General features: G+C 42.6%; 1 protein-coding gene across 2 annotated transcripts in view; it reads left to right on the top strand.

Annotated features, from left to right (window-relative positions):
• The window catches only part of hip1 (huntingtin interacting protein 1), a 249,818-nt gene that overhangs the window by 152,850 nt on the left and 79,968 nt on the right, over positions 1 to 17,000 (top strand). For both annotated transcript variants that reach the window (XM_080210991.1, XM_080210992.1), the window contains exons 7-8: positions 10,520 to 10,581; positions 15,475 to 15,615. In XM_080210991.1, the coding sequence (XP_080067117.1) occupies positions 10,520 to 10,581; positions 15,475 to 15,615 (203 nt within the window). The remainder of the gene's footprint in view (positions 1 to 10,519; positions 10,582 to 15,474; positions 15,616 to 17,000) is intronic.

Genomic DNA, 17,000 nt, shown 5'->3' with positions numbered 1-17,000 from the left:
CACAGGAGTGAGACATATTCAGTTGCTTTGGTGCCCTGGATGGGTGGCTCATGGCTGACCAGGTTACCAATTGAAGAGATGGCTCATGATGGCTATGATTGCACCCAAAGCAGAAGCAGAGACAGCAATGCAGCCAGGGAACCACCGAGCCATCTGTACATGCAGGAACTTAGATGACACTTAAGGAGGACTTGCTTACTCCGGCCGCTCTTGAGAAGTCTTTGAGCTTCTTCTGGCACTGAGATGAGGTTCGCTAATCAGCCCGATTCTGAAACCTCTTCTTGTGTTTTAATTGGGTTTCCCATCTTTCCACTGGATGTCTGATTTTATTAGCTTGACACTGCACAGAAGAGGGCTCTGGGGGTAGTTATTAAATTGGGTGACTGACTTGACCTCTTTTCCCAATTGCCCTGACATCTCTGGAGGGAAACAAACAGCAATTGGACAATTTCTCTGCAAAATATGGAAAATTTGTTGCTATTCAGAAAAAATGCCTCATCTGCTCATTGGCCAAAGTTAGACTCATCAGTTATCACAGCACACTTGACCTTAAAAGCCTGCAAATTGCCCTGTGCCAGGGGACTCTTTAAATTACTGGCATGGGCCTCATTCTGTGTCACTGCCAATGACCTTCCACATATTGTCCTCCAATACTATGCGGGATGCTCACTGCCTGTAAGCCTCAAATCCACCCTGTAAACTCATGTGGATCAATTTGCACTTCATGGGGTGTCCAACAGGCCCAGAAGGCCATCCACTTCTGGGTGTGGGTCCCGCGGTTGTGCAGGAGCATGTTATTCAGTGCTATGTCCTTTGTCACCTCCAGACTCAATTAGTTCAAGGTCTCCTTGTCAAATTCCTGGGCTCTGCCTTTTTTTAAATAATATTTCATCCAAAACTTGTACATCTCATTCTGCACCAAGTCTTATTCTCTTCCTCTCCTGCACTTGCTAGATGACCTCGAGTCCTTTACAGGTCAGATTTAAAATTATTGACCTCATCTACACTCCCTCCATCATCTCAACCCCTCCCACCTCTGCACCCTAATTCAGCTGTATGTCCTCACTCTGTTTCTAATTCCATTGTTACTTCCGTTCCTTCCTACGAGGGCTAGAGGAAACAGATTTAAAGTTGCAGGGAATGCATGAGGACGAATATTCTTCATGCAGCAAATGGTAATGACCAGTAAGTCACTGCCGATGAGAGTGGTGAAAGCAGAGACTGTGAATTACTGCAAAATGAAGTTGCATTGACATTTGAGGGAAATAAACTCTTGAGGGTTACAGGAGATAAAGCAAAGGAGTGGGACTGATTGGCATGTTCTACAGTGAGCTAGCATGGGTATGATGGACTGAATGTCCTTCACCCATAGCATAATGACTCTTTCAGCTGGCAGAGCATGTGCTGAATTTAGCGTGGCTCCCTGATTTGCTAACTGTTCCTTCAAAAGCCTCTGCAATCCTAGCTTTCCAGTCTTACTTTCAGTTACCTTCTCTCTAACCCTTCACCATCCGTTTCTTGCTGTGCGATGATTTTTGCGTTGGTGTGTTTTAGTAAGTGAAAAACACAATAAAATTGGTAATGGTGTTGCTACTCTGTAATTGGAAAGCTGCTTGGGTATCTTGTGGTTTTGCAGCCAAGAGAACATCTCTTCACAGTTTCTGATGTGATGTCTGGACGGAAATGTGTGTTTGCTCCAACTGCTGTTTTTAAGAACAAGACTAAATGAAAATAGTAGGCTTTGTTTCAGTTTCAAATTCTTAGCATCTTGGTTTAGCTGCAATTTAATTGAAAAGACATGTTTATTAACATGATTACAAGCTGCAGTGTATACCTGCCACGTCCACCACCCTCTGTAGCACACAGCATTGACAAATGCGCTTTCTCATTAGACAGTGATTAATTAGACATATGAGCTTCAGTAACTGTGGCACGCCTCTCTACAACCCATTCAAGAAACTGAGCCCTAGGTGTGAGTGAGTATTCGCTTGCCTTCCCTTGAGTTATCAGCTTAGAGCAGCTGTCGGGCTGAAGCTTAGAGTTTGCTCATCATTTGCACCACGCTGAAATCAAGTTTTAAAGTTTAACAGTTCACTTATTAGTCACAAGTAAGCTTACGTTCACACTGCAATGAAGTTACTGTGAAAATCCCCTAGTTACCACACTCCGGCACCTGTTTGGGTGCACTGAGGGAGAATTTAGCATGGCCAATTCACCTAACCTGCATATCTTTTATTGTGTAGGATTTATTCATGACAGCTTGGAATGAACACAGTAAGAAGTCTCACAACATCAGGTTAAAGTCCAACAGGTTTATTTGGTAGCAAAAGCCACTATCTTTCGGAGCGCTGCTCCTTCATCAGATAAGTGGGATTTCAGTTCACAAATCAAGGCATATAAAGACACAAACTCAATTTACAAAATAACGGTTGGAATGTGAGTCTTTACAGATAATCAAGTCTTAAAGGTACAGACAGTGGGAGTGGAGAGAGGGTCAAGCACAGGTTAAAGAGATTGTATTGTCTGCAGTCAGGACAGTTAGTGAGATTTTGCAAGCCTAGGCAAGTCGTTGGGGTTATAGGTAGTGTGACATGGACCCAAGACTCCAGTTGAGGCCATCCTCGTGTGCAGTACTTGGCTATCAGTCTGCTCAGCAACTGCGCTGTCATGTGTCATGAAGGCTGCGTTGGAGAACGCTTACCCAAAGTTCAGAGGCTGAATGCCCGTGACCGCTGAAGTATTCCCCAGCAGGAAGAAAACACTCTTGCCTGGTGATTGTCGAGTGGTGTTCATTCTTCCGTTGTCGTAGTGTCTGCATGGTCTCCCCAATGTGCCATGTCTTGGGACATCCTTTGCTGCAGCATATCAGGTAGACAACGTTGGCCGAGTTGCAAGTGTATGTACTGTGTACCTGGTGGATGGCGACCTTGCATGAGATGATGGCATCTGTTCGATGAACTGGCACGTCTTTCAGAGGTTGCTGTGGCAGGGTTGTGTGGTGTCGTGGTCACTGCTCCCCTGAAGGCTGGGTAGTTTGCTGTGGACAATGGTCTGTTTGAGTTTGTGCGGTTGTTTGAAGGCAAGAAGTGGGGGTGTAGGGATGGCCTTGGCGAGATGTTCGTTGTCTTCAATGACATGTTGAAGGCTCTGGAGAAGATATTGTCGCTTGTCCACTCCGAGGAAGTACTGGACGATGAAGGGTACTCTGTCCACCGTGTCTCGAGTTTGTCTTCTGAGGAGGTCGCTGTGGCATGTTGGAACTGTCGATTGATGAGTCGCACGCCATATCCTGTTCTTGTGAGGGCGTCTTCCAGTGTCTGAAGGTGTCTGCTGCAATCCTCCTCATCTGAGCAGATCCTGTTGTGGCACCAGAAGAGGCTTGGTTGCTGCTGGTGGTGATGCCTAGTTTCTCAAGTTTCCTGTCCTTGGTGTGCATGTAGATTGTGTAGTTCCTTTGTCTCATCTGCTTGGCAAAGTTTCGCAGCTGGTCTGCATCTTGAGCGCAAGTTGAGAATATGGACTCTCCCTTGGTTTCCAGGATGCAGCGTTTGCTGTAGAGCTGGTGAATGAGGTGGTTGAGAAGTGCGAGAGAGGTACGACGGCAAAGTCTCTCAGCATAGTCTGTGTTATAGGTTACCTGAGTGGGTTCGTAATCTGTAATGCTTTTGGTATCATGTCTGCTTCTTGCATCCTTGTTGAAACTTGATGTCTTTGTCGATACGCGTGATCTTCTTGGAGATCCTCTCCACTTGGAGCCGGCAGTTTGTGGTGTTGATGGTAGCCATGATGTGGAGATGCTGGCATTGGACTGGGGTCAACACAGTAAGAAGTCTCAAAATACCAGGTTGAAATCCAACAGGCTTATTTGGTAGCAAAAGCCACTAGCTTTCGAAGCGCTGCTCCTTCATCAACCGCACAACCTCAAGCAGACCATTGTCCACAGCAAGCTACCCAGCCTTCAGGAGAACAGTGACCATGACATCACACAACCCTGCCACAGCAACCTCTGCAAGACATGCCAGGTCATCAACACGGATGTCATCATCTCGTGTGAAAACACCATCCACCAGGTACCCAGTACATACTGTTGCAACTTGGCCAACGTTATCTACCTGATACGCTGCAGGAAAGGATGCCCCAAGGCATGGTACATTGGGGAGACTATGCAGACACTACGACAACGGATGAACGAATACCGTTCGACAATCACCAGGCAAGAGTGTTCTCTTCCTGTTGAGGAATACTTAAACAGTCACGGGTGTTCGGCCTCTGATCTTTGGGTAAGCGTTCACCATGGTGGCCTTCGTGACGTGCAACAGCGCAGGGTCGCTGAGTAGAGACTGATAGCTAAGTTCAGGAAACATGAGGACAGCCTTAACCGGGATCTTGGGTGCATGTCACATTAGCTGTAACCCCAATGACTTAACTGGGCTTGCAAAATCTCGCTAACTGTCCTGGCTGGAGACAATCTCGATCTCTAACCTGTGCTTAACCCTCTCTCCACTTCCATTGTCTGTACCTTTAAGACTTGATTACCTGTAAAGACTCGCATTCCAACCATTATTTTGTAAATTGTATTTGTGTCTTTATATGCCCTGTTTGTGAACTGAAATCCCACTCACCTGATGAAGGAGCAGCGCTCTGAAAGCTAGTGGCTTTTGCTACCAAATAAACCTGTTGGACTTTAACCTGGTGTTGTTGGACTTCTCACTGTGTTTACCCCAGTCCAATGCCAGTATCTCCACAACTTGGAATGAGACAGCCATCTTGATGTTCTGGATAGTCGAATTCGATGCTGTATTGCAGACCTCTTGGCATCCATTTGATCCAAGTCCTTGTGACGGTTTTGACAAAGAAAGCTTTTATCAGGGGTGTAGTGCCAAAGTTTGAGGCATAGGAGCTCTCAGCAAAGGTGTTGTCTTTATAATTTCTATATCTGCTTTCGCAATGTTTTTCCTACGTAAGGCGGCATGGTGGTACTGCACTGCTGCCTCACAGCGTCAGGGACCTGGGTTCAATTCCGCCTTCAGGCCACTGTCTCTGTGGAGTTTGCACTTTCTTCCCATGTCTGTGTGGGTTTCCTTCGGGTGCTGCAGTTTCTTCCCACAGTCCAACAATGTGTTGGTTATGTTGATTGGCCATATTAAATTGCCCCTTAGTGTCAGGAGATTAGCAAGATAAGTACATAGGCTTATGGAAATAGGGCCTGGGTAGGATTGTTATCAGTGCAGGCTTGATGGGCTGAATGGCCTCTTTCTGCACTGTAGGGATTCTATGATTGATTATTTGTGTCCCAAACATCTGTAAAGGTATGATTTTTCAGTAAAAAATTATTGCCATAGACATTTTATTTCGAACCATGAAATTTTGAATCATTAATCTTCAGCACAGCTAGAATTTCAATATGTAACAGTTTAATTATTTCCAGCCTATTAAAGACATGAATTACAGAAGATGTTGCTTGTAACAGGGGATGGTATATAGAGATAATGCTGATTTTTCTTGATTTATAGTCATAACTTAGACTTGGGTACCGGGCAGGGCAGGGCACTATTTCAAAATCTGAAGAGAATGCAAAACTTGAAGTATTGTGAACTGAAGAGAATGTGGACAGGCAGGTGCGGTGGAAGGCGCATGGCAGATGTAATTTAGTGTAAAGAAGTGTGTCGTGGTACGTCTTGGTCGGATGAGCAAAGAGAGGTGACATAATATGGAGTACAATTCTAAAGGAAATTCAGGAGCAGAGTGCATATATGCGTAAGTCATTAATGGTGGCAGGACAGGGTGAGAAAGTAGTTAATAAATTGCACTGAATGCTGAGTTTTATCAACAGGGGCACAGAGTACCAAAGCAAGCGAGTTGTGGACCTTCATAAACCATTGATTCAGCCTCAAAGGGAAGGATGTGAAGGCTTCAGAAAGGGTGCAGAAAAGATTTACAAGAATAAATAGGATAAGTGACTTCTGATGTTATGTGGATAGATTGGTGAAGTTAGGGCTGTTGTTGGAGACAGTAGATGCTGAGGGATCTTGATAGAATAACTGGAGAGAAATTGGTTCCATTCACAGAAGGTCGAGAGCCTTAGGGTGATTAACAAAAGAACCACAGGCAACACGAGGAAAATGTATTTACCCCAGCACCATCAGGTCCAGACACTCAGTCAATTCTTGGTATTTGACCTGAACACTCACTCCAGGAACTCGTGACCAAACTTGCTCTTGTGCCCCACGTAATAGCACAGGTAGGCTTATGTTAACACTGCTATTAAGTTGCTATGCAAACCCCCTTATCGCCACACTGCGGCACCTGTTTAGATACACTGAGGGAGCATTTAGCATAGCCAATGCACCTAACCAGCACGTCTTTCAGACTGTGGGAGGAAACTGGAGCACCCGGAGGAAACTCACGCAGACACGGGGAGAATGTGCAGACTCCATATACACATTGACCCAGGTCCCTGGCACTGTGAGGCAGCAATGCTAACCACTGTGCCGTAAATGAATTCTGTTACCCCAGTGCAAAATTGAAAAAAAAAGCAGCAGTTGGAAGGAGCCAGTGTTCCTTTTGAAAGCAATGAACATGCTTGAGAGTTGTTTGAAGGGTAATGGGCATATTACATGGGGAAATGCAATGGCTGTAGTGCAACTGCACTTCAGGAAAGCATTTCACAAATGATCATTTGGAAGATTACTGGAGAAGAATGAGAGTAGACCTGGGGAAGGTTAGCAAACAGTGTTAAAATTATTAGAGAGGGCAGTGGTTGTGATCAGTAAGTGATGTCATTCAGTGTTCCGTTTAGTTCACTATATTTCAATGCTTTGGATATAGGTCTGGAGGTTGTGATGGAATTTATGAATGATTTGCAGAAATAGTAGTAGTTAGCCAGTCAGATTAGCTGACACCTCTTGGAGGCAGGATATCTGCCCGACCGAGGGGCAAAGTCCCATTTCCAGCTAGCTAACACTCCTCGGAATTGAAATGGAAGCAGGGATTTCCAGGGACAGATTCCCTGCTGACTCTTTAGGTGGTGGGGCAGGAAACTCTGTCATTGGAAAAATTCTGCTCCAGGAACAGAGGGGCTGTGCTGGAACTGTACAATTCTGGTCACTGCACTATAGAAAAGATGTGATTGTCCCAGAGAGGGGATTTATGAGGATGTTCTCTGGACTGGAGAATTTCAGTTGTAAAGATAGGTTGGATAGGTTAGGATAGGTTTTTTTTTATTTTCTCTAGAACCAAGGAGGCTGAGGGAAGATGTAATTGATGTTTAAAAACTGAGGTGGTCCAGATATCTAGATAGACCATGTCAGAAGGCCCTATGCCCCTGCGTTGGGATGTCCATAACCAGGGGGCATTGATGTAGGGCGAGAAGTAGGAATTTTAAAGAGGATTTGAGGAGAATTTTTCTCAGAGCTGGTGGGGATCTCCGGAACTCATTTTCTGAAAGAGTGGCAGAGGTAGCACCTGTCATAACATATAGTACTTGGATATGCACGTGAGTTGCTGTCACCTCTGAGGCTACAGACCATGAGCTGGAAAGTGTATTTAGATGGGGTGGCTCTTTGTCAACTGGCATGGATATGATGGGCTGAGTAGCCTCCTAATATTTCTGTGGTTAGAATGTTCTGTAGAATCATCAATTAATTCTTTTTGATTTATTCATGGGATGTTAATGCCACTAGCAAGGGCAGCATTTGTTGTCCATTCTTAATAGCCCTTGAACTGCTATGGTCCATATGGTGCAGATATATCCACAGTGGTGCTTGGTCATCACACTGCAGTGATGCATGTATCATACTGCAGGAGACTGAGGAACACATATCCATGGAGTGAGTTATTTACCTATGAACCTGTTTCTTTCTTGGCTTTCTTTCAGGACTAGTGTGAAAAGTGTGATGCCTTCAAAGTATGTTTAAATGGAATTTAGTTGGCTCTGGCTATTTAAGAGCCAACACCTGTTTAAATAAAATAACAGTCAGTATATTATATCTGATCAAGGACTACTGTGTAATTCCTGGCCAGAGTTGTCTTGAAAGATCCATGAAATGGATTTAAGTCACAAGAATGATAAACAAAATGATAAATTATCATGATAAAACAGTTGACATAAAGTTGGCTTGTGAAGGATGGTTACAGACCTAACTTCTTTCTACAGAGGTTTCCTGTGATGGTGGCATTGCATTTGTATTAAGCATTGCTTTCAGAGGAAACCAAAGCACATTCAGCTTAGATTGCAGTTTTTTGATTTGTTTTTACATTGCACACTTGTGTAGACTGTGCCCTGTTGCATCATAAATGTTCCAGTAAACTGGTAGTCATTCAGCAGAATTTGAGTATTGCTGAAAAATTATATAAGTGGCAGGGTTTACTGCCCAACCCGCTCTGTTAGTAGCGGTGGGAGGTGACCTGTCATTAACTAACTGGTGGTGGAATCTTCTGGTCCCACCATTGTCAACAGGATTTCATGTTCAGTGCACCTCTAGCTGCTGTGAAGCCCATGACAGAGGTGCGTCATGGTGGGACAGGCATTGCTGTTTTGGCATCCCTTCGGCAAACACTCAGTTCCTCCTCCCACTCCTGGTGATCAGTGGCAGCCTTGTGTACCATCTACAAGATGCATTGCAAGAACTCACCAAGGCTTCTTGGGCTGCACCTCTCAAACCCACAACTGCTACCATCTAAGAGAAGGGCAGCTGGGAACAGTGCAACCTACCAGTTGCCTGTTAAGTCACTTGCCACCCTGTCTTGGAAATATATGGCCGTTCCTTCATTGTGGCTGGGGTCAAAATCCTGGAAACGCTGCACCCCCTCCCTCCCCTCCTTCACTAGCAGCATTGTGGGTATTCCAATACTTTGGGAACTACAGCAGTTGGCAGTTCAGGACCCCTTCTCGAGGGCAATTAAGGATGGGCAATAAATGCTGGTCTAGCCAGCGATGCCCATGTCCCATAAATGAATATAAAAATACCTCTTAAAAGTTGACCTCCAGCAAAACAATCAGGTTATGATTAAGGTCTTCACTGATTTTTGTTTGTGCGTGGCGTGTTTGTTTTATGGGTGATTCATTAAGATTGTTGTGCAGCTGCAAATGTGTGCATCTTAAAGAGAATAATCATCTGTTTGCTGCCTGTGCAGTAAACTTCAGATTGCTACACTGCGATCTGGAGAAGTGTTTTTGCAAGTTGGTTACCAAGTTCAAGATACAGGGCTACTTTCTGTGCGTGCTCAAGTTTTTCAAGTACTCGGGATTATCTCGGAAGCTCCTGTCAGTGGTATCACTAGGATTTCATTTAGAAGTTGAGACTAGTGATGTCATTTCATCCATCTAACTATTCCAGAGAAACTTACAAATCCTTTATAAAACAATCTAACTCTTGTTGAATAAATTTGAAGTTTTTGCCTCCCCTGCTTGCCTCAAGAAAGAATACCCTATCAGGATGTTAGAAAACTGTTATGAAGCTGTACATTTTTTTGCCTGATATACAACACTTCAGATGATTACAAAAAGTCTCTGTTTCATGCTCTAATAACAGAACTTTGAGTTCTGCTGAACTGGATGGGGGTTGCAAATCAAATAGTGTCACACGGTGTATGTAGGGCTGGTTTTCGGTACAGTGTGACACCTTGTAAATTATTGCCCAGTTGCAGGACAATTGTCTAGCTGCCAGAACCAGATGGATTTCCTTAACTCTGAAGAATGAAGGTCATCAAAAAAACACTTCCTGACATCCCAAACTTGCCCTTTAACAATTTACTCCTATACCTTTTTGTTCTGTAGCCAGCGTGCAATTTCAACTAGTGCTTGACCAAAAATGATGAAACCAGTGCAAGCTGGGTTGGTTCATTTCTCCAAGCATCTCTCTTTCAGTATTGTTCCTGTTTCTTTGGTGCATTGGATTTCCTGTTCCCTGTCTCAGCTTTTCTTCATCTCACAGCTCGGGTTCTTATCTATGCTGAAGCTTAGTTATATTGTAGGATTACACTTCAGGACTTTTAAGTTTTTCCCCTCTTGTCAGTTATTGTCTATTATACATGCCTCAACTCCATCTCTGATTTAGCTATTTAGCAGGTAAATGATCCAGAACTGTTTCTTGCTTTAGGTTTACAAGGTGATAGAGGGATGAAAGAGATTGATTTGCTGCTCATAGAGTCATGAAACTACCTGACAATTTATCTGTTACAGAATTCTTATGAACAGCTCTGTATTGCATCTCAGTCAGTCTTTTCATTAGTTCCTTTTAGTATCTTGATCTATTTGGGAAGATGGTGGAGCACCCTGTATTGTGCAAACAACCCTCCTATTGCAGACCACCCTCCTATCTGCAGTGCTCCATTGTTCCTGGGAGATTGGCATGCATTGCCCAAGATTGGGAGCCAGCACAAATGAGTTTGCCTCCCATTTGGTTTGAAAGGTCCAGTTTACATGGATATGATGGGGGATCAAATGAACACATGAGAATGTATTTATGCCACTGATGAAACCTTTGGATGATGGATGCCTTTTCTGTTTTCTTGTTAGTTTTCAGTTGACAGTGGAAATGTTTGATTATCTGGAATGTGAGCTCAACCTTTTCCAGGCAGGTAAGTTGCAATTTTTGATTTTAAATTGAACTGGGTATGGCGTACAGTCTTTATTTTCTCATATCACACAGCACTACATGAGCCACGTTGGTACGAATGCAGTCTACTTAAGTCCTCAGAAAATGTTGCCAATGTCCTGACTGCTAGCTACTGGAATACATGACACTCCCAATAGTCTTTAGCAAGCTGGATTGATGTGCCATCAGTTGCATACTGACCTTCGATACATTTGTCCGCTTACCTCAGTTCGCAGATCCCTCTTCTGAATCGGAAGATTCCCGCTTGTCTCATTGTCTGCGTAGTCTGCACATTGTCCCCTTGTCTGCAAGGGTTTCCTTCGGCTGCTCCAGTTTCCTTCCACAATCTGCAAGAACTGATGGTTAGATACATTGGCCATGCTAAATTCTCCTTCAGTGTACCCGAACAGGCACCGGAGTGTTAATGTAAGCCTGCTTGTGACATAAATAAATAAAATTAATCTTGAGCTCACACCCACTCCAAGACTGAAACATGGTCGAAGCAGACATATCAGTGCAGTACTGAGAAGCTGCTGCTTTGTTACAGACATGCCATGTCATGGATGATGCTATTAAATTGAAGCTATTCCGGTGTTCCATGCCTCTTTTAATATTTCACCTGAAAATGATTCAACAGCTTTAGTTGAAGAGCAATTTCACCCAGTGTCCTTTCACAATGAGCACGATAATAAAATAGTTCGGCTGGAATTTAGCTCCCTTTTCATATTTGTGGGTCTCTGCAGGGACCACTGCGCCACGTAACAACAGTGGCTACACTTAATAACCATTGAATTTGAAGAGCTTTGAGATCTCTCGAGAGATTCGATAAGATATTATATAAATACTTGTTTATTCTTGGCTGATGATCCTGTAGTGAAGATGTTGATTGCATCCTGGCCTTCCATGGCTGTTTGACATCTGTAGCCTGCAGAGATGGGAATTCTCGGAAGCAAATGAAAAAGGCAATGCCATAAATTATGCAGTATATCTAGCTAGTTTTTAAAAGATTTTTACTCTGTCACGCAATGTAAAACAATCCATTTTTATTGAAGGAAAAAGCTGAATGGTAATTTCCTGCTGCTCATCTGCAGAGGAACAACCACTCCTCAATTGTCTTGAAAATGTGCAATTGAACCTTCAGACCCTGGAGGGGCAAGCTTCATTAAGCACAGCAGTGCCCTTGGAGCAGAATAATAACTATTTGCTGAAAAGAGAGGCATGTTGTCAAAAATTTTTGTCTGGCATTCTCTGGACAAACTTGAACCCCAAATTTCAAACGGTTCTGAACATTTATACTGACGTGGAAAAGAATGCTGATTGGTTGGCAAGTCGACTGTTCAGGTGTGGCCATAGAGAATGCAATGGGAAGATAGGACCTCCCATGCTTACAGTAATTCAGTAAAGGTGCAAGGCTTGAACACATTCCTTATGTTTGTAGAGAACAGGTTGTGGAGGACAACTGTGTGTCACTTATAGCAAGTGAAAATGAGCGATGTTACTGATTATCTTAAATGGGTTGCTCGTGTAGCTGTTGTACTCTGGATTGTTCAGCAAGTGCTGCCCGTTCATGGAATCACAGCAGTAGATGTTTCGTCTTGCGAGGTTTGCGAGCACAGGCTGGTTGTTCACAAGTCGACTCTATCTTTTACAAACAACTAACAGAACATAGTGTTTGATCAACCAGTTGGGATATATGACCTATCTTCCTTTTGTTGCACAGTGCTGAAATTTGTACATGAGATTGCTTAACTATGTGGTAGGCAGAATGTCTCTTTGGACTGATGGCAACATCTTATTAGTGGAAAGTAGTGCAGAGTAACAGCGTGAAACAGCATCTTTGAGAGATTTTTGGGATACTTTGCTGTTGCTAATCTGAGATAGATCAGCACTTTTCAGGTCAGAAAGTGGCGGCCTTTGGCCCAATTAACCAGGTCAATGGCAATCCTGGACCCAAAAATTTCAGCAAAGGTTAAGCAAGCAGTTTCACGCTGCTGTTAAGCAGTGTTGGCACTTGTGGTTTTGTCCACGAATAAAGTGTTGCCATCAGTCCAAAATAATGTCCTGTTTGATACAGCTTGAGCAATCTGGTGTGTGAATTTCAGTGCAGGTGCGATGCCAGATACATAGGCCAAATGTCCCAACAATTGGCCGATCAAACAAAAAAAAATGCGCCTCCAGCTGCTTTAAGTAGACTGTACATACCAAGCCAAAGAAAAACGTCCAAAGACTGACTCTGTGATTGGGCAGTACTTGCTGAACAATCTTTGCGCTAATAGCTACACTAACAGCCAGTTTAACAATTGGTAAAGTCTACAACAAAGCTCAATTATGCATGTTAGAAACTACATTTGTTTGTATGTTGTAACTCGCACTCTACAAACAAAAGGAATATATTTAAGCTTTGTGGCTTTTTTGAATTACCTGAAAGCTTGAGGAGTCATTGCTCCCTGTTGTTTTCCCCATGGCAACAGCTTGGTGAATTTAAGTCAACTTGCCAGCCAGTCAGCAGTCTTCTGTAATATAAGTTGTTGTGATTGTTTGAGATTTGGTATTTTTGAGTTTGTCCTGAATGCGCAGTGAAAAACTTCAGTCTCTTTTCAGCAACATTCAATTTCAGTATTACAAGCAATTATTGGAATAATAAATTTTAAGGTAAATGTTACAGTACTCATGCCCTCATCAAGCAGCATGCCCTCCGATTTGCCATGAACAACATTTCAGGAGATCTGCATTGAAAGCTAAGAGGTTTTAGAAACGATTGCCTCTCTCAGTCATGTAGTAGTTAGCCAATGTTCACTTAATTCTCTCAATTCCTCCTTGAAATTGCTACCTTGCAATATTGTCACCAGACTGCATACTTGGGTTCACACTCTGCTATCTTACTAACAATTATGGACAAGCCCACATAGTGAAATGCTTGTTGTGGGGCATTTATCTTTTATTCTGAATAAACGTGATGTTCGGAAGACAAAGTCTTGGGTATTGGCAAGGCCAGTTTTGTAAGATTTGGCTTCTCATATTGCTTTTGGTGGGTATGGCTGTATGCAAACAGTGGAGTAGCTGAAAAAAATCCCTTTGACATTCCTTAGAAGTTAATATTTTTGATGAATGTTACTTGTGAAATCTACAATTTACTGATGTTACTTGCAAAATTCTCAAATATGGAGTTGAGTAGAGTTGTTGTAATCCAATCATAATCAATATAAATATATTTTCTTTTTTGAGTTGCACTAAATTCAGAAGTTTTCAAACAAATGTCTCTGTAATAAGAGATAAGGAACCATTCACAGTGGCTACACAGCTAGCTCATTCAAATTACAGGATGTGCTATTATTTACACGGATGTGGCCATTAGTAATGTAAATTAACGAACCAATGTGTTTTTGGATCAAACAGCATTGTGTAGTACATTTTAAAAAAGGAAAGCAGTGCAACATTTGTGACAATTACTCGTAAAATACTTAAACCGTTTGAAACATAATGTTTCTGCATTAACTAAAACAGTATATTCTGCAGGATATTTTCAATGCCGCTATCGTACTCAAAACACTGAAACAGTGTGCTTGAGTTCAGGTCAATTGGCTTGTTTTTGCCAGGCAGAGTCTGTGAATATGATGCCACAATGTGTAATGCAAATAAAGGATGTGGTTAAAAGCTTGAAATAACCAATGACTTCATTTGAAGGATAGGCATGGTTTGCTAACCTGGAGATTACTGGGTTTGTCACCCACATTTGTATATTTCTATAAAAATTGTTGTGAATAACTTGTGCTATTCTTAATAGAATGATGAACTTTGAATGTGAATGTTTAATCTTTGAAAGAGAAATATCAATAAATGAGGTATATTCCCCAGTCTGCCCTGAAATTGAATAATTTAAAATGCGCCTGACCATATCAGTATTATCTCTGGATGGTACCGTGGTGGGTGGTGGTGGTGGTGTCGCAAGTAGTGGAGTGGGCATGGTATAACTCGCCATTCAAGATATATAGTTGGTTTATTTAACTTGGAGGAACACTCACTATTTATATTGTGGCTATTGATATTGGCGAACCTCAACTCAGTTTGCAGCGCCAGCACCTTCTGCTCATCCAAGTTTTCCAATCCAAAAATGAGGAAGAGCTTCAGATAAATGTTATAATGTGGTTGTATGTTGCACAAAGCTTGATTTCCTATCCAGTTAAAACGGGATATGGCAGTGCAGTGGAAGTGATGAAAGTAGAGATAATTATAATAGAGTGAGGAAGATAATGTGACAAAAACTGGAACTTTTGGATGAGTACAGAAATTAAAATGGGAATTGGAAAAAAACTTCCGAGAAATTAAGAAGAAAAACAAGCTAAACATAGCAAATATCAAGGAGAAGCAAATAAAAATTTGGAAGGCTATGGGGCGCGTGAACTTTACAGCACTGACTGAGGTAATTAGCCCATTATGTTTGTGCTGGCTCTTTGTTATGCCGTTTCAAAAGAATGTAGCTTTCCTGCACTTTCCGATAGACATGCACCTTCCTTGACTTCAAATATTTATCTAAATATTTCCTCAAGTCTCAGTAGTGTCTGCCTCCACTGTTTCCCAGGACAAAGCAGTCCATGCACCTCCATTAATTGGGCAATACATTTCTGGATTGACCCATTGTAATCATTTTATTAAACCAAATGATATTCTTTGAATACACAGAGACACTCTTTTCTGATTTATTGCTTTTGGGGATATATCCAGTGCATTTTACAGATGGTCATTTACTGTGGATTGTAAGGGGAAATCTATCTCGAGTGTTGAGCTGCAGCAATTGATTGCTGAATGTACTTTATACGTGCAGAATTGTTGCTGTGGTTCCGTGTGCTGAAATACTCTTTTCCCCTTTATTTTGCAGTCTTCAGTTCCCTGGACATGTCCAGATCAGTCTCTGTAACAGCAGCTGGGCAGTGTCGATTGGCTCCTTTAATCCAGGTTATTCTTGATTGCAGTCACCTCTATGATTACACTGTTAAACTCCTCTTCAAGCTACATTCCTGTAAGTATGAACATAGTTTGCTGCAAAAGGCAATAATGTCACAAGTTTCTTGCAGGACAATTCTTTATGCCTTATTACTGTTGGCCGTACAGTCTGAATAGCTGAGTCGGCTGCAGTCCTCGAGCATTGGGGAGTGCATTATTGAAGAAGTTATGTATAATATTATGTACTTTACATGGGGTGACCTTTGTAACTATTAACATTTTCACGTCCTTACTTCCAAAAAGTTACGTCAGCTACCATAAGGTAAATAAAACATACTTTTTATTACTTTGACAGCAAAGTAACAAAACTTGGTAATAAATTCCCACGTGGAGCCCAGTTTGAAAATATGGCCTTCAGCAATCTCTCCTGGATCTAGTGACCAAATTAGTATCATTAGAATAACTTTGAGATTTTCAGTCACTGGATGCATTTACGAGTTCACTGGAAAACAGCCTAATCTAAAAACAGGCTGTACCTGTCACGTGAGCCTCAGAGACAGCCAACTGTTAGTGCAGTCTCATTTCCATTTCCTGGTCTTTCTGTGGAATCATTTTTGCCTGGGATTGGCAAACATTTCTCTGAGGAGAGTTGGTTTGTAAGGCCCTGACTGATATCCATCACTTCTCTTTGAGTGTCTCAGCAACTGGGCAGTGGACTCTGGTCAGCAGGGATCTGTGGGATCGGTGAATCTGGGCATCGGGGATCTGTGGGATCAGTGACTCCAGGCATCGGGGCACTGTCGGATCAGTGATTCTCGATGCTGGGGAAATGTGGAATCAGTGATTCTGGACATTAGGTTTGTGCGGGAACAGAGATCTGGCCATTGGGGATCTGTGGGATCAGTGACTCTGGGCATTGGGGATCCGTGATCAGTGATCTGACCATCAGGTTTTGTGGGATTAGTGACTCTGGGCATTAGAGATCTGTGGGATCAGTGATCTGACCATCCACCTTTGTGGGATCAGTGACTCTGGACATTGGGGATGTGTGGGATCAATGATTCTCCGTGTTAGGGATCCGATTGTACCGAGTTTGATTAGACACTTGGTGTTCCTCGTGATGAAAACTTAATGCATTGTTTCCTGTTCTGAAACTAAGCTACTGAGGATGTCCGCAGGGGCAGCCAATCTTCCAGTTGCTCTTATATGAATGTTGAAGCTTGAGTACAAATCCAAGATTCAACCTTGACATTCATATATTCAGGAAGCAAATATCTTTTATCCATCAGCTTGGTTGCTTAATTTTACTCCTGTAATAAATTAATTCCCCACGTAGTGGCAAAAACAAATGATAAATTAGGAAAAAGTGAAATGTTTTCTGCATCCAGCACCACACATAGTGATCTGCATCGCATTGATTTTCAGCTGTCTAAAACTACATTCCCTAGTGGGAAACGCTCT

This window comes from Carcharhinus amblyrhynchos, chromosome 23, assembly GCF_965287045.1.
Source record: "Carcharhinus amblyrhynchos chromosome 23, sCarAmb.v2.hapA, whole genome shotgun sequence".
Lineage (NCBI taxonomy): Eukaryota > Metazoa > Chordata > Chondrichthyes > Carcharhiniformes > Carcharhinidae > Carcharhinus > Carcharhinus amblyrhynchos.
Note: the sequence above shows the minus strand (reverse complement) of the source record. Positions and strands in the feature narration are given on the sequence as shown.